General features: G+C 38.8%; 1 protein-coding gene across 1 annotated transcript in view; it reads left to right on the top strand.

Annotated features, from left to right (window-relative positions):
• LOC121854395 (huntingtin-like) overlaps positions 1 to 7,846 on the top strand; it is a 32,735-nt gene extending 24,889 nt beyond the window's left edge. Inside the window, exons 41-49 of the mRNA XM_042349056.1 lie at positions 249 to 389; positions 908 to 1,084; positions 1,846 to 1,969; positions 2,817 to 2,950; positions 3,746 to 3,936; positions 4,164 to 4,273; positions 4,622 to 4,828; positions 5,578 to 5,759; positions 5,862 to 7,846. Coding sequence (XP_042204990.1) covers positions 249 to 389; positions 908 to 1,084; positions 1,846 to 1,969; positions 2,817 to 2,950; positions 3,746 to 3,936; positions 4,164 to 4,273; positions 4,622 to 4,828; positions 5,578 to 5,759; positions 5,862 to 6,789 — 2,194 coding nt within the window. The 3' untranslated portion in view covers positions 6,790 to 7,846. The remainder of the gene's footprint in view (positions 1 to 248; positions 390 to 907; positions 1,085 to 1,845; positions 1,970 to 2,816; positions 2,951 to 3,745; positions 3,937 to 4,163; positions 4,274 to 4,621; positions 4,829 to 5,577; positions 5,760 to 5,861) is intronic.
• Positions 7,847 to 14,145: the final 6,299 nt, after the last annotated feature.

The following is a 14,145-nucleotide window of genomic DNA, read 5'->3' as shown; positions in this document are numbered from 1 at the left end:
GTCTTTACTGCAAAATGTACAAGAGTTAGTTCACAAGACCTTCAGTCCACCCCAGAACTGAACACTTGTCTTTATGTTTCAAGGTAAACTTTCTACCACTAAGCTACAATCATATTATTATTACATAAATACAGTAATCTGATTACTTGTATGAAATAGGAAAACATGGTTTTGTCATTACAGGAAGGGTAAAAGAATATGAGTTACTCCAGTGGATATTTTTTAAGTTTTTCCTTATTCTTTTGCAGTCTTCCTACGAGCTTGACTCAGTGTTTAAATGGAGGAGAGAGCAGCCTTTTGGTTGCATGTAGGAGACTCATGCAACTTGTGTCGTGGCTGGAGGCTGGCAACCAACGTGATCTTCCAACTTGTATTGCTCAGCCCATTAGGTTAGATTATTGTGTTACAAATATAGAATTACTGTACATTACTCAATTTGATTTGCATTACATTATTTTTCATCTTAACTAATAATTTGTTCTACTCTTATAACACAGGTACAGTACTTCTTTATATCATAACCTGTAATGTACACAGGTAAATCAATTTAATCAATTTACACCTTTGGTTGCCGGGTTCAAACCCAGGTCACCACGGCTGGTGGTCAGGCAGCTTATCGACTGGACCACGATGGGCTCAAAGTCTACCCCACCTTAACTACTCACTTGTAGCCCACCACTGTGGTCCTGATGGGTTAGAGTAGTCTGTCCACACCCAGGTCTCAGACAGCTGTCTGGGACCTGGGTGTGGACAACCAGAGGTGCTAATTGTTTACATATACAGTATATTTATTTTTAAATAATGAAATTCTTAATTTTTTAACAGAAATTTAGATTCACTGAACAATAAAACTCACAAATTCTCTCCATATGTTATTTCAGAATTCTTTTCTGTACTGTGTTCACAGAGGCATTGTGATGGGCTTAGGGCGTATGCCAGTGGTGAACAGTGTTGTGCGAATACCCCCAGACATCTGGACACTAGGTTGGACTTTTCAGTTCTCTGGAGAGCATGGTACAACTCTACCACCCATCCCGGTAGAACTGCTACAGGAAACAGATGTTCTGAAACAGTTTGTATTCAGGTCAGCATTTTATTGATTATTGTATAATTAATGCCATTGTTAGCAAATTTCAGTAAACTGTACTGCACTGTATACCCTTTCCCAAGTTGACTAAAAAGTGGTCCACACAGAATTATACTCCAAAAGTCTGGCAATTCATATTGATATCACTTACATCTTTCTGCTCTTAGGTGCATCATTGCTGTGGTTGATTGTCAATAAATCGCTCCTTCATATGTCCATAAATTTGTCACTTTTTTTCTCTCTTTTTTATCTATCTCTCAAAAAATACTTGTTCACTTTTGCTGAAGCTTTACAGACATGTTCCTTCAATGGTTCTCTTTCAAAACTGTACCCAATGCTATCATACAACTTAAGAGATGATTACCAATACTAAAAACAGAAAATCCTGTGAATGCCTTTTGTCCAAAACTGTCGACTTAATTTTGCTGAAACTTATTAGAATTGTGAGAATTGTTTTTGAATGGTTCCCACTCAAAATTTGGTTTGACATCAGTGTATGTTATCCTAGATGAGTCTGGAGGTCTCTTGGGCCTCTTGTTCCATGACTAGCCTTTCTTCCTAACATTTTGTTTTTATCTATATAAACTTCAGCAATGAATCTGCTTTAGCACTTCATTGTGTACGTTTCTCTCTCTTTCTAAGGCTGACATTGGCAACTTCCTATACTCATAAAATGCTCAGTTTAATTAAGTTTCAAGAGTAGTGTTCAAATAATATATATATATTTTTTTCCCCTTATTGTTTTTTTTTATTTCCAGAACGGAGTTGTTTGGTTGGATTGGTCGACAACAGTTTGAAGAGACCTGGATGGCACTCTTGTCGGTGCTAAATTCTACCCCAAGTGAGAACACTCCAACAGAGGAACTGCCTTTCATTAATCTGGTAATTACTGGTACCGGTATATGCCTCCTGTATCCCCTCACTCATTGTCAGCACCAGTTTTAGACCTGTGGGGGCCCTGTGTAGTTTATGTTAGGTTATGTTGCTTAATTTTAATAACTCGCCCACATGGAGAATTTATTTTTACTTTAAACCTCTGAGTAATCAACAGTGTATCCTAGCTTATATACAGTACACTTCCTCCCCCCAAAGGTTGCCAACTCCATACAAGAATAGAAACATTAACTAACTAGTGACATTATGATAACTTCAGAAGCTAGCTTTTACATTTTCTTTTCTATATTGGAAGTTGGATGCTGAGAAAATGCAGAGGCCCTGTTTGGCCACAAACTGTGAACACCCTTAAATTTGGCACTGCTCATTGCAAATAATGTACAGTAGGTCTGGTGTTCTTAGGTAGCTTGAGTCATAAATCCTCCTTCCTCTCATATTTTCTACCTTGCAATATAGACGATACAAGCCCCCACCCAACCCAGAATTTTGGCAAAACTGGACAGGCCTTCCACTCCATTAGTCTGGATTAGAAGAAGTTTACTTTTTGTATAAAAATTAACATTAAAACAGATTTTCCACAACTCTTTTGGTTGTTTTTTGTAACAGTGGCAACATAGACATTCTTTTCCCTCCTGCCTGGAGAGATGCCAAGCACTTCAACATTATTAACTAGATGATTCTCGAACATTGCAGAACAAATTTAAGGTGATTTACGGAGGGACGATCATACTCGTCTCAACCCACACATTGGACATTGTAATTTTCAGATCTGTGTAGTAACTCTGCTTCCATTATTGGCACCTAAAGGAAGGCATAATGGTTGATTCATTTACAGAGCCTGTCATTGGCTGTTCGAGGAATCACCGCGCTGTTGGTCCAGACTCTCTTGCTGCCTATGCCTGGCAATTCCCACAGTGGCCATTTACTAAGTATCCCAAGAGATAAACCTCCACACTATCTGACTTCTAAGTAAGTGCATAGTTGTTGGTGTCAATTGAAGATAGAAATATGTATGTTGATTTATTTGAATACTTCTTCTTTTAATTGACCTAAACTTTCTGTTTATAATTTTCTTTTACTTTCACTGGATCTGTTACAGCCCTTACTTGTTCTCTCTTGATTCAATGGACATCTTGGGAAGTTTGTCTTCCTTGTACCACTGTCTCTTCACATTTCACACAATTTCACTAATCCTGTTGTCCTCCCAACTGTGCCTCCCTTGCTAATGTGGCAACATCACTCTACTCGTTCGGCTAGGGAACTGATTGATAGGGCTGTTCTTAGGAAACAAGTGTATAAATCAGTTCCTAGCCACATGAGTAGTGTGACTGTAAGGGGTGACAACACACCTGGAGGTAACTGTACCTAAAATATGCTAGTTATGCTATGATCAAATTCAGTAGGTTCCATTTACTATCATTCTTGTAAAGTATACCAAGTCTACTCTCATTGCAAACTTCCCAAGCAGCACAGTCTTCACTGTAAGCTGGTCCTCACTGTACCACCCTTGGTCCTCACTCTCCCATCCCTCATCTCTCTCCTCATGTCTAGTGCCTTTGTTTACACCATCTTCCTTCTTCAAAGAGTCACAGAAGTTCATCCATGCCACTGGTGTCATGTGCCTTTCAGTATTCATTTTCCTTGCTTGTTTAATGTTATTCCATCATTTTCTGAACCATCTTTACAAGTATTTCCTTTATATATATATATATAAAGAGGCATGACCTCACACCCAACCTTAATTCACTATTGAATTTTTTTCAGGTCCGGTCGGAAACTTCAGGAGATAATGTCACGTCTTCATGAAAAACTACGAGAAGTACAACACTTGATCAAAGGAGGACCTCGTCAGACTCCATTATATCAGCTTAGTCAGGTGTCTGTTGAGTATTTAGTTACAGCTCTCAACAGTCATGCAGAACCACCAGAATCTCCAGACACAATCTTACACACTGGTAAGAGTGTTGTTTTCCCATCCTTTTACAGTTCATGCAAATAGCAGCATCACTGTACTGTACTGTATATCCCATTACATTTATGTCTGTTTGAATTAGTTTTACCCAACAGCTGCCATCAGGTAATTAAGGCTAACCCATACAAGTGTGGAAAATGGCTGTAAGATGATGATGATGGTGTTTAGTAATCTTGTTCTTTTAATGTAAATGCTCCTCTCAATTTTTAGGTTGTTATGAATTTGAAATAAGAGAACGACAGCTGGCAAGTTGTGGTCTTGATGTCCAGTCATGTCTTCACTTCCTCCACTACCTGTACTCATCATGGCTGCGGCCCCAGGTAAATCATATATTGTAGACTGTTTGTAGGTATATTACGTATTGTACTTGAAAATTTATTTAAAAAATAATTTTATTTTCAATGGATGTATTGATTTTGATATTATATTGGATAAACATATTATGTAGCAGGATACTGTATGGTGTGAGGAGAAATAATTTGATAAAGAGAAACTAACTATTCTAATTATGCTACAATAGTTCTGCAGATATATTAACTTGAATTGTACACTTTTCATGTAATATTTGTACTCAATTCATATCAATTGTAATGCAATATTTACATGTTTTAGCTTGGTGTAGGGAACTTTGTAAAAATTTAATCCTGACATAATTATCTTTTCTCCAGAGTGGCCTGTGTGCATCAGTAGTGGCTGAGGTAGTGAAATCAGTGAGTTGTTTATGTGACTTGTTCTGCTCAAGTGCTCACCACCACTGGGTCCTTGAGTCTCTGTTACCTCTACACACACTCCACCCCATTGAAGACCACATCACCCAGCAGTACATCATTCTGGCCACTTGTAAAGCTCTGGCAACTCTTAGATTGGCCAAGCAGGTGAGAAGTATGGGTTTTAAGTGACTGATGGATGGATATATAAATTACAGTACTGTAGCCTTTTAAGGATGATTGTATGCACCCAATTTTCAAAACCACTTGAAAATTACAAGGGATTCAGAGAGAATTTGTAACAAGAAGTGCCACTGGCTGAAAACCAGTGATTGAGCAAAAGCACTTTCAGCTTCAGTAGTTGAAAATATTGCTTATTGGCTTTATCAATGAGTTCTGCAGAGGGAGGGGGATGTAGTGCTGGTTTTGATATCTTTCCAAGTGATTATCAATGATATGATTACATACATACACACCTACTGATAAAACCAAACTTGCATGACATGCAGGGAGTCAGGAAGCAAGAGGAAATTAAATCTTCCACTATTTGCTGTCACTCATACTCAGACCACTGTAACATATGTGTTTTGTTATGGAGTTCAGCAACATTTCCATCCCCCAAATATATTTAATCTCAGATTGCCGGCATTTAATTCTTGGTCAATGTAGCTGGAGTATGAATGGACAAGATCATGCCCTCAGAGTAGGCCAGTATCATGCCAGTGTCATGCTGAAAGGTAAAGGCAATTAATCTGGTGTCCTTCTGCAGCAGCCACAAAAGTACAACAAATTTAAATTTAAAAAACTTTTTATAAGTATTTTGTAGTCCTTTCTTTATATATAATATCATTATGTGTTTATACAATATTTTGTAAGCATTATTCATATACCAATGGGTCATCTTTTGTAATTTTTAGGAGGTGAGCTCGTCACTAAGTGAAGGTGTGATACATATAGTGGAGAGTGGACTAAAGAGTGGACAGGTGTCTGTGCGTACCTGTGCCGTCCAGGGCCTACTGTACCTTCTTCAAGGCCCCCCAGAGGAGAGCCCACCCCTCATCATACTTGCTGCTAATTATATTCTTAAGTACAATGATGGGTAAGTGAGGCATCAGATAAATTTATAAGTATATGCTTTCTGTTATTTAGGGATGGGAAGTTGTTTATACCATTGAGATTTGAGATAATTTTACCTTTACAGAAAGAGTCGAGAGTGTGAGAGTCATGAGGTGGCTGTATGGGAGGTGTGGGTGTATTTGGTAGAGCATTATGAGACCCTGCCAGACCCCACTTTACCCTCCACTGCACTCCACATGGCACTATCAACAGCAGCCACTTCTTCCACTACTCCACGTCTCCTGCATCAAGTTCTGAAAGGAGTAGAGAGGCTGGTGTTAGTGCAGCAGCTCTCCAGCAACACGGTAGAAGTCATATTCAAACTAGTAATGGATTTAGTTCTTAATGGTTCACCTTCCACTTCTCTTGCTGCCTTGCCACTGTTCATCACTGCACTCTATGCCAATGTGAGAAATACAGCTCTTGCACAAGATGACACGGCATCTGATCCAGAAACGCTCTTACTTGTGATGGAGAAGCTATCAATCTTTTTTGACAGAATTAGGGTTGGTTACCCCCATGAAGCTGGTGTCATTGCTGGTCTGCTTGGACCTTGTCTATTAGATGTCCTTCCTGCTAGTCAGATCCTGAATAAAGTTATCACAGAGTATATTTCCAGCCATCAGCCACACCCTCATTTACTAGCATCGACTCTCTTCCAGGTGTTTGAGGGGGCTATCAGTGAGAGTGGGGAAGGTTTAGTACAGGAATGGGTTCTTCTGTCACTTAGCAACTTCACACAGCGTAGCCCCACCTCCCTTGCAGTTTGGTGTCTCACTTGTTTCTTCATTGCTGCCTCAAGTAATAGATGGCTTAGAGCAGCTTTTCCATCTGTTCAGGCACGTATGGGTAAACTGGATTCGCGTGACATTCAGATATTCTGTCTCTCTGCTTCTCATTTTCGCCAAAGTTTAGCAACAGAGGATCAGAAAGCAAAGTTTGAAGCAGTGTTTCAGGCTGTGGCAACTCCAGGGTCACCATTTCAAGAGTTATTAGACTGCATCAAAGATTAGTACAGTCGTCTAGTGATCTGTATTTATGAGTTATATATCGTAAATCGTCGTATTAGTTCATTTCCCCGGAGAACCCTGTTTTGTTAAAAAAATGAAAGAAAAGGGTTAAATTTTTTCTGTTCGGTAATGCAAACTCAGAGTACTATTACTTTGGTAAACAAGTTGCAGGACCGTTTGGACTGTTTTATCGTGCCACAGGAATATGTTTCGGAAGTTGGCTGTTGGTTGTGGAAATTAACTTTATGTATCACATTTACGTTCATCGTGAATCTGTTGCTGTTATGTTTTATTGCATTCATACATTCATGTATTGTTTACAAGGTTTTATGTTATGCTACAGCAGAGAACAATATGTATAGTTATCTGCAATTTTTTTATATATAATTTGATGATTTCAGATGTAATGAATATAATTTTAAGAGATCTCATACACGCTAAATTTTACGTACAGTATATATAAATTACACTGTATATTAATCATCAGATGCTTGCCTTCAAATATATATTTTTAATGCATTGTTAAGCTTTTAGAAAATTGTAGGGAAAAATTTTAACTTTTGGGATTATATTGTATTATGTACCAAGAATGTATTCATTTATCTTATTATTTATATAACTTTTTGTTTCTATACTGTATAACTGTTATTAAGGAAACACATTCATTTTAGGCTGATTTATGAAATTTTAGAATTTATAATATGAACTGCAATTGGTATGAGAGAATATTCCATATTCCTTTGCATGGCTGTGATGTAAAATTATATCAGTTTGTCTAGGCTTATAATTATCTCTCTGTGATGACCTGGGAGTTTACTGCACACACACGCAAACACACACGTGCAAACGCACACACACGCAAACACACACACACACACACGCAAACACACACACACGCAAACACACACACATGCAAACACACACACACATACACACATGACGGTTACTGTATAAGAATGGCTAGCATCAAGGTTACAGCACATGTGAGAAAATGTCATGTATACCTGCTATACAACTGTTGAAGATCACTCCACACCTGCTGAAGATCACTCACACCTGCTGAAAATCACTCCACATCCACTGAAGATCACTCCACACCTTCTGAAGATCACTCACACCTGCTGAAGATCACTCCACATCTGCTGAAGATCATTCCACACCTCCTGAAGATCACTCCACACCTCCTGAAGATCACTCCACATCTGCTAAAGATCACTCACACCTGCTGAAGATCACTCACACCTACTGAAGATCCTCCACCTTCTGAAGATCACTCACACCTGCTGAAGATCCAATCACACCTGTTGAAGATCACTCCACATCCACTGAAGATCACTCCACCTTCTGGCATCACTCACACCTGCTGAAGATCACTCCATCTGCTGAAGATCATTCCACACCTCGCAGAGAATCACTTACACACACCTGCTGAAGATCACTCCCACATCTGCTGAGGGATACTTCACCTGCTGAAAGATCACTCCACACTTGCTAAAGATCACTTGCACCTGCTGAGATGCGCTTTCACACCTGCTGAAGATCACTCACAGCTGCTAAAGATCACTCACACCTGCTGAAGATCGCACAGCTGCTAAAGATCACTCCACATCTGCTAAAGATCACTCCACATCTGCTAAAGATCACTTGCACCTGCTAAAGATCACTCACACCTGCTGAAGATCACTCACAGCTGCTGAAGATCACTCACAGCTGCTAAAGATCACTCACAGCTGCTGAAGATCACTTGCACCTGCTAAAGATCACTCACACCTGCTGAAGATCACTCACAGCTGCTGAAGATCACTCACAGCTGAAGATCCTGCACCTGCTAAAGATCACTCACACCTGCTGAAGATCACTCACAGCTGCTAAGAATCACTTGCACACCACTAAAGATCACTTGCACCTGCTAAAAAGTCACTTGCACCTGCTAAAAGATCACTTGCACCTGCTAAAGATCACTTGCACCTGCTGAAGATCACTCACAGTCACTCACTTAACCTGCCCCTCACCTATGCAACCCTTAAATCCATTTGCCTTCATGTACCAGTACACATTTTCCATAGAGTACAATGTCTTCATCATCATCATTGTAACCTGTATCCATGACATTTAACAAAAACATAAGTTAAGTTTAAATAAAATACTTGCAAACATTGAATTTATATTATTTAATATTTTTTGTTCATGCTTCCCTTTGATTTTAACAGCAAGTGTTAGGAAATAATCATAACCCCTTTCCATTGTGCAGATCTGCTTGAACTCCTCTGCAGGTGAGGTGCTGGTGATGTTTTTCATCTGATTCCATACATTCTCTATCAGGTTTAGGTCCAGTGAGTTCCCAGGCCACTGCAGCACTCAAACATTTTGTGAGGATTAGTTTTTTTGGATGCACGACAGCACTTTTTGCAGTTAGTGTTGAACAGTTTGCTCTGACATCCCGAAGGAGGTTGTGGTTGGCTTTCTTCATTTCGACAGAAGACATTGTCAGACTCTACATCATTTCTCATCTCTTGAGCATGTGAGTGACCTTGGAGGCCTTTCTGGGTCTCCTAGTAAATGATTTACGAGGTGGAACAGAATTGGCAGGGAAATTGTATTCCGCATATCTCAGTCCTAACTTTTACTGTGCCTCATCCTGGGTTTCTCTCAGAGGGACTTTTTCATCCAGCAGGGCAATGATGTAAGCCTGTTCTTGGGATCCATGGTGGTTGTTCTAATCGAAAAAAATTCCACTAGTATTGCAGTTTGTGATTTTTTCTGTAATCAGAATGTGATAGAAGCCAATACAACGGCCTCAGGATGCAGGTAAACAACTGGCCGTGAGGAAATCTCAGGCATAGAGGCCTGAGGCACCACTAAGTTGGCAAATTAAATATTTCACACCCAGTTCAATTTTGCGGGCTGTAAATGGGCTTTAATTTTAGTATAAAAATACCTCTAATTACATAATGGGATCAATATTTCATGCGGACGCTTTACATCAGCCACATTGGTGAGTTAGTCACTTGATCAACTATCTCCAGTAGCATCATTCATCATGATTATTTATTCATTGTTTGCAGTATCATGTCACTTTACTTACATCATCCTCTCTTAACAGATTTTCTCCTTTGATATCTTTAACAAACAGCATCTTGAAAATATTGATAGACATTTTATTTTGATACACTCTTATCACTGAGATCACTACTTCACTGCTCGATAAGAAATAATATTTATTTTGAGAGAGTAAAGTAAAATACCATAGTGTATATACAGTATAGGGTATTTATGTGTATAGTTAATCACAAAAATATATTACAGGTATTTTAATAGACAAAGTGAAAGTTAGAGTTTAAATTATATGATAAAAGTTGTGGTAAAAATATTCTGGTGTTTTCTGGTATTATTAAGTTATCTGGGTGTTGTTTTCTTAAATTTGGTCAGAAAAGAAAGGAAAGGTGATTTGGAAGATTTAGGCAGCCCTGTAACTTTATTGCCACCATAAGCAGAGCTGTGATTGTGCCACTGTTACTGTTGAACCTTTACAGAATCTCAGGTTAAAAGTTCTCCTCCAGTTCTTGTCTCTCTTATGTTCCAAGGTGCCATAATTCAGTCAAAAATTTGGATTTCTAGCCCATGACATACAGGTTTTATTCAGATCAGGTCACCCACTTTGCCTCTTGACTCGACCTCACATTAAATTGAAACCTACATATATGTGTGAAAGCATAAAGGATTTTCTCTTCCCAGCCACTTTCTGCTACATTACTCACTTAGGGATAGTCTATATATATCTGGCTGCTGGCACCAGATGGCTGGAATTAAGGGTAAAACAGACTCTCCCATCATTTGTTGCCAGTCATTCTCTATATTTTTATGTTAAACTGAATTTCAATGTTTCTAGGTACCTGTAGCCTGTAGTTGTAAACTAAAAAGAATCATTATGCATTACATATTTTATTAATTATCCATAAACACACACACTGATGTACAAAAAGTTATATACTTATGTAATCTCTTTATCAGGAAATCCAGTACATTAGTATGCTAGCTTATCAGTATACTGTATGTTTCCTCCAAATTTCTGCACATTATATTTTTCACTCGGATGCTTGATCAATCTACCCCAAATTCTTACGTTTCTTTTCCTTTATTATACATCTTTGACTACCTTGCTTTGATCTCATATCATACAAACTTTACATCATCTACTGACTCTCATGGACCACCTCATAGCATATGTTTCCTTGAGTAATCTTGCCAACATAGTGAGTTTCTCCATCTCTCATATCAACTGTCATTGTACATGTATGTCAATACTTTTTCACTCATGGTGTACTTCCCAGTGATCAAGCAACATATCTCTGCCAAATATCACTGTCACATGCTGTGTAATTTAGCCTTGTTTTACATTCTCATGAAATAGAAAAAATTTATTGTAAATGACCATGTTACTATATTGGGTAATGTGGTATTTCATTCAACTTTGGCTTACTTGTAGTTATTGTAATTGAATAGCAAGTTAATACTGCTCTTTTGTGTACTGCTTTAAATTTATAAGTTACTAAAGTTTTCACTTAAGTTAGGTGTTAAGTAAACATTTACAAAAGACATTTAGTTACTGTCTATGCATTTGAAGCTGTGTTAAGATCCATTTCATAGGTCTTAATTGCTATTGTTTCCAAAAGAACATAAGGAGTCAAAGGTTAATGTGCTGGGAAAGCATACACCACATACTGAGAAGTGGACACAATAATGGGACCTACAGTTAGTATAGAAGACAAGTAACAAAGTTAATTTGTAATTCTGGGGCTCAGATGCATGACCTTATGTCCAGTATTAAGAATGTGAACTGTATTTCAGTCTTAAGTCTGCCAAAAAGTAGCTTTATAGCATAATGTAAAACTTATAAATACAGAAAAAATTGTGATAACTCTTAGGAATACAGTTAACCATAAAACAATATTGACTTTGTGGGTATGCACATGCATTTCTACTTGAGCCACTTGTGAAGAAGATTAAACTAGGAAATAAGGTAAAAATCATCATGCATTTTACAAATCCTGGTATTATAGAGCACATAGCTAGTTGTTGCAGGTCCAGCACGTATGATGCACTGCTCTTACTGTAAGATGGGCAACAATTCTTATTTCTTATCTAAAATAGAATTTCCAAGAATTATTTATTAATACTTATTTTACACGAAATAATAATTACTGGGTCATATAATTCATGATTGATTGTGTAGAAATTGATGATAATGTAATCTTTATATGTACGGTACGGTATATCATTATACGTACAGTATTTGGAAAAGGAGAATCTTGAACGTAAGGGTTTAATATGTGTTAGTCTACATAAGTTAATTAGTTATATTATACAGTATATCATACTTTCTTTGTGTATTACTTCGTGGCTGATGACAAAGATGTTAATTGAATGAATGGTGCTGAAGTGAAGACAAAATATTTTCATCTATTCCACAACATGATTTTAGCCATTTCATCCTATGTCATTCCTGCTGGAGTGTCACTTAGCTGTAGATATATGAGCTTCCACTCACCTGGGTAGGCACATGTTGTAAATTAACTAAAGAGGTGGATGATTGTGTGTACATAGATGAAGTGTATATATATATAAATGAACTGATTGTATAGATAAAAAATATTATGTTAGCTTTTGTTGAGAATATCTGGTAATAAAATAAAGGAGAATAAATTTGTTTTACTTTTTGTCAAAAGTCACTAGCTGAAAGTCTTTTATGTTCAATTTTCATCATACTTTTGATTGTTTTTGTTGAAAGGACGGAAATTGACGTGAAACATGTAAGGCACCCAAGGGAGTTGTGGGAGAGCTACCAGAACCTGTTACTGGTTGACTTGTTATGAGGAAACCATCTCTCTGGTGTCCATCAGTTCATATGTCTGCCCATAATAAGTCTGTGATTAAATTCAATGGTTTAAGTTTTGGAATGAATCTATATTGTGGCAGATTCTTGTGGGAAATTGTGGGCATGTTGCTATCCCAAGTAATTTTAGTTACAGCAAAGTATTTGTCAGATTGCAAATTTACACAATGAAATAATCTATTTTATGAAAGATCTGAGCATTGAAGTTATAAAAAAAAAATTTTTGTCTTGTTTTTTACATATATTATTTTTGCTATTATTATTATTATTATTATTATTATTATTATTATTATTATTATTATTATTATTATTATAATTATGAGAGATGCTCCAAAGGAGGAGGAGGAGGTGAGAAAGGTCCCAGGGAGGAGGAGGTGAGAAAGTTCCTAGGGGAGATGATAAAGGTCCCAGGGGAGAAGGAGGTGATAAAGGTCCCAGGGGAGAAGGAGGTGATAAAGGTCCCAGGGGAGGAGGAGGTGATAAAGGTCCCGGGGGAGGAGGAGGTGATAAAGGTCCCGGGGAGGAGGAGGTGATAAAGGTCCCAGGGAGGAGGAGGTGATAAAGGTCCCAGGGAGGAGGAGGTGATAAAGGTCCCAGGGGAGGAGGTGATAATTGTCCCAGGGGAAGAGGAGATGATAAAGGTCCCAGGGGAGAAAGGAGGTGATAAAGGTCCGGAGGAGGAGGAGGAGATGATAAAGGTCCCAGGGGGGGAAGGAGGTGATAAAGGTCCCGGGGGAGGAGGAGGAGGAGGAGGTAAAGGTCCCAGGGGAGGAGGTGAGATGATAAAGGTCCCAGGGGAGGAGGTGATAAAGGTCCCAGGGGAGGAGGAGGTGATAAAGGTCCCAGGGGAGGAGGAGGTGATAAAAGGTCCCAGGGGAGGAGGAGGTGATAAAGGTCCCAGGGGAGGAGGAGTGATAAAGGTCCCAGGGGAGGAGGAGGCGATAATTGTCCCAGGGGAAGAGGAGATGGTCCCAGGGGAGGAGGTGATAAAGGTCCCAGGGGAGGAGGAGGTGATAAAGGTCCCGGGGGAGGAGGAGGAGGAGGTAAAGGTCCCAGGGGAGGAGGAGGAGGTGATAAAGGTCCCAGGGGAGGAGGAGGTGATAAAGGTCCCAGGGGAGGAAGTGGCGGCATCATCGACATGCGTGATTAAGTTGAGGTACTCCACACCACACAGCGACTTACGTTACCCGATCTGTACACGTGAACCCAAACTGTGAGGAGAAAGCAGACCAAAATAGTACCATAGATTAGGACGAGATGTATAGTAATTGTTGACGTCAGGCGAAAGCTTTGTGTTGTCTGGTTACCTATATACGTGTCAATTGACCTCAAGATTAGCGGGAGCGAAGCAGTGTATAGAGTTACATCATGTTCCCGTTATTCTCCATCTGTCATTCTTAAGCTTGGTCTTGTGTTTAAGCTCTTGTTGTCTTGTGAAGGACTGACCTCATGTTATGTATTTCCCA

Source organism: Homarus americanus, unplaced genomic scaffold (genome assembly GCF_018991925.1).
Source record: "Homarus americanus isolate GMGI-L3 unplaced genomic scaffold, GMGI_Hamer_2.0 scaffold54443, whole genome shotgun sequence".
Lineage (NCBI taxonomy): Eukaryota > Metazoa > Arthropoda > Malacostraca > Decapoda > Nephropidae > Homarus > Homarus americanus.
The sequence above is the reverse complement of the archived record's forward strand: the minus strand, read 5'-3'. Positions and strand labels throughout refer to the sequence as shown.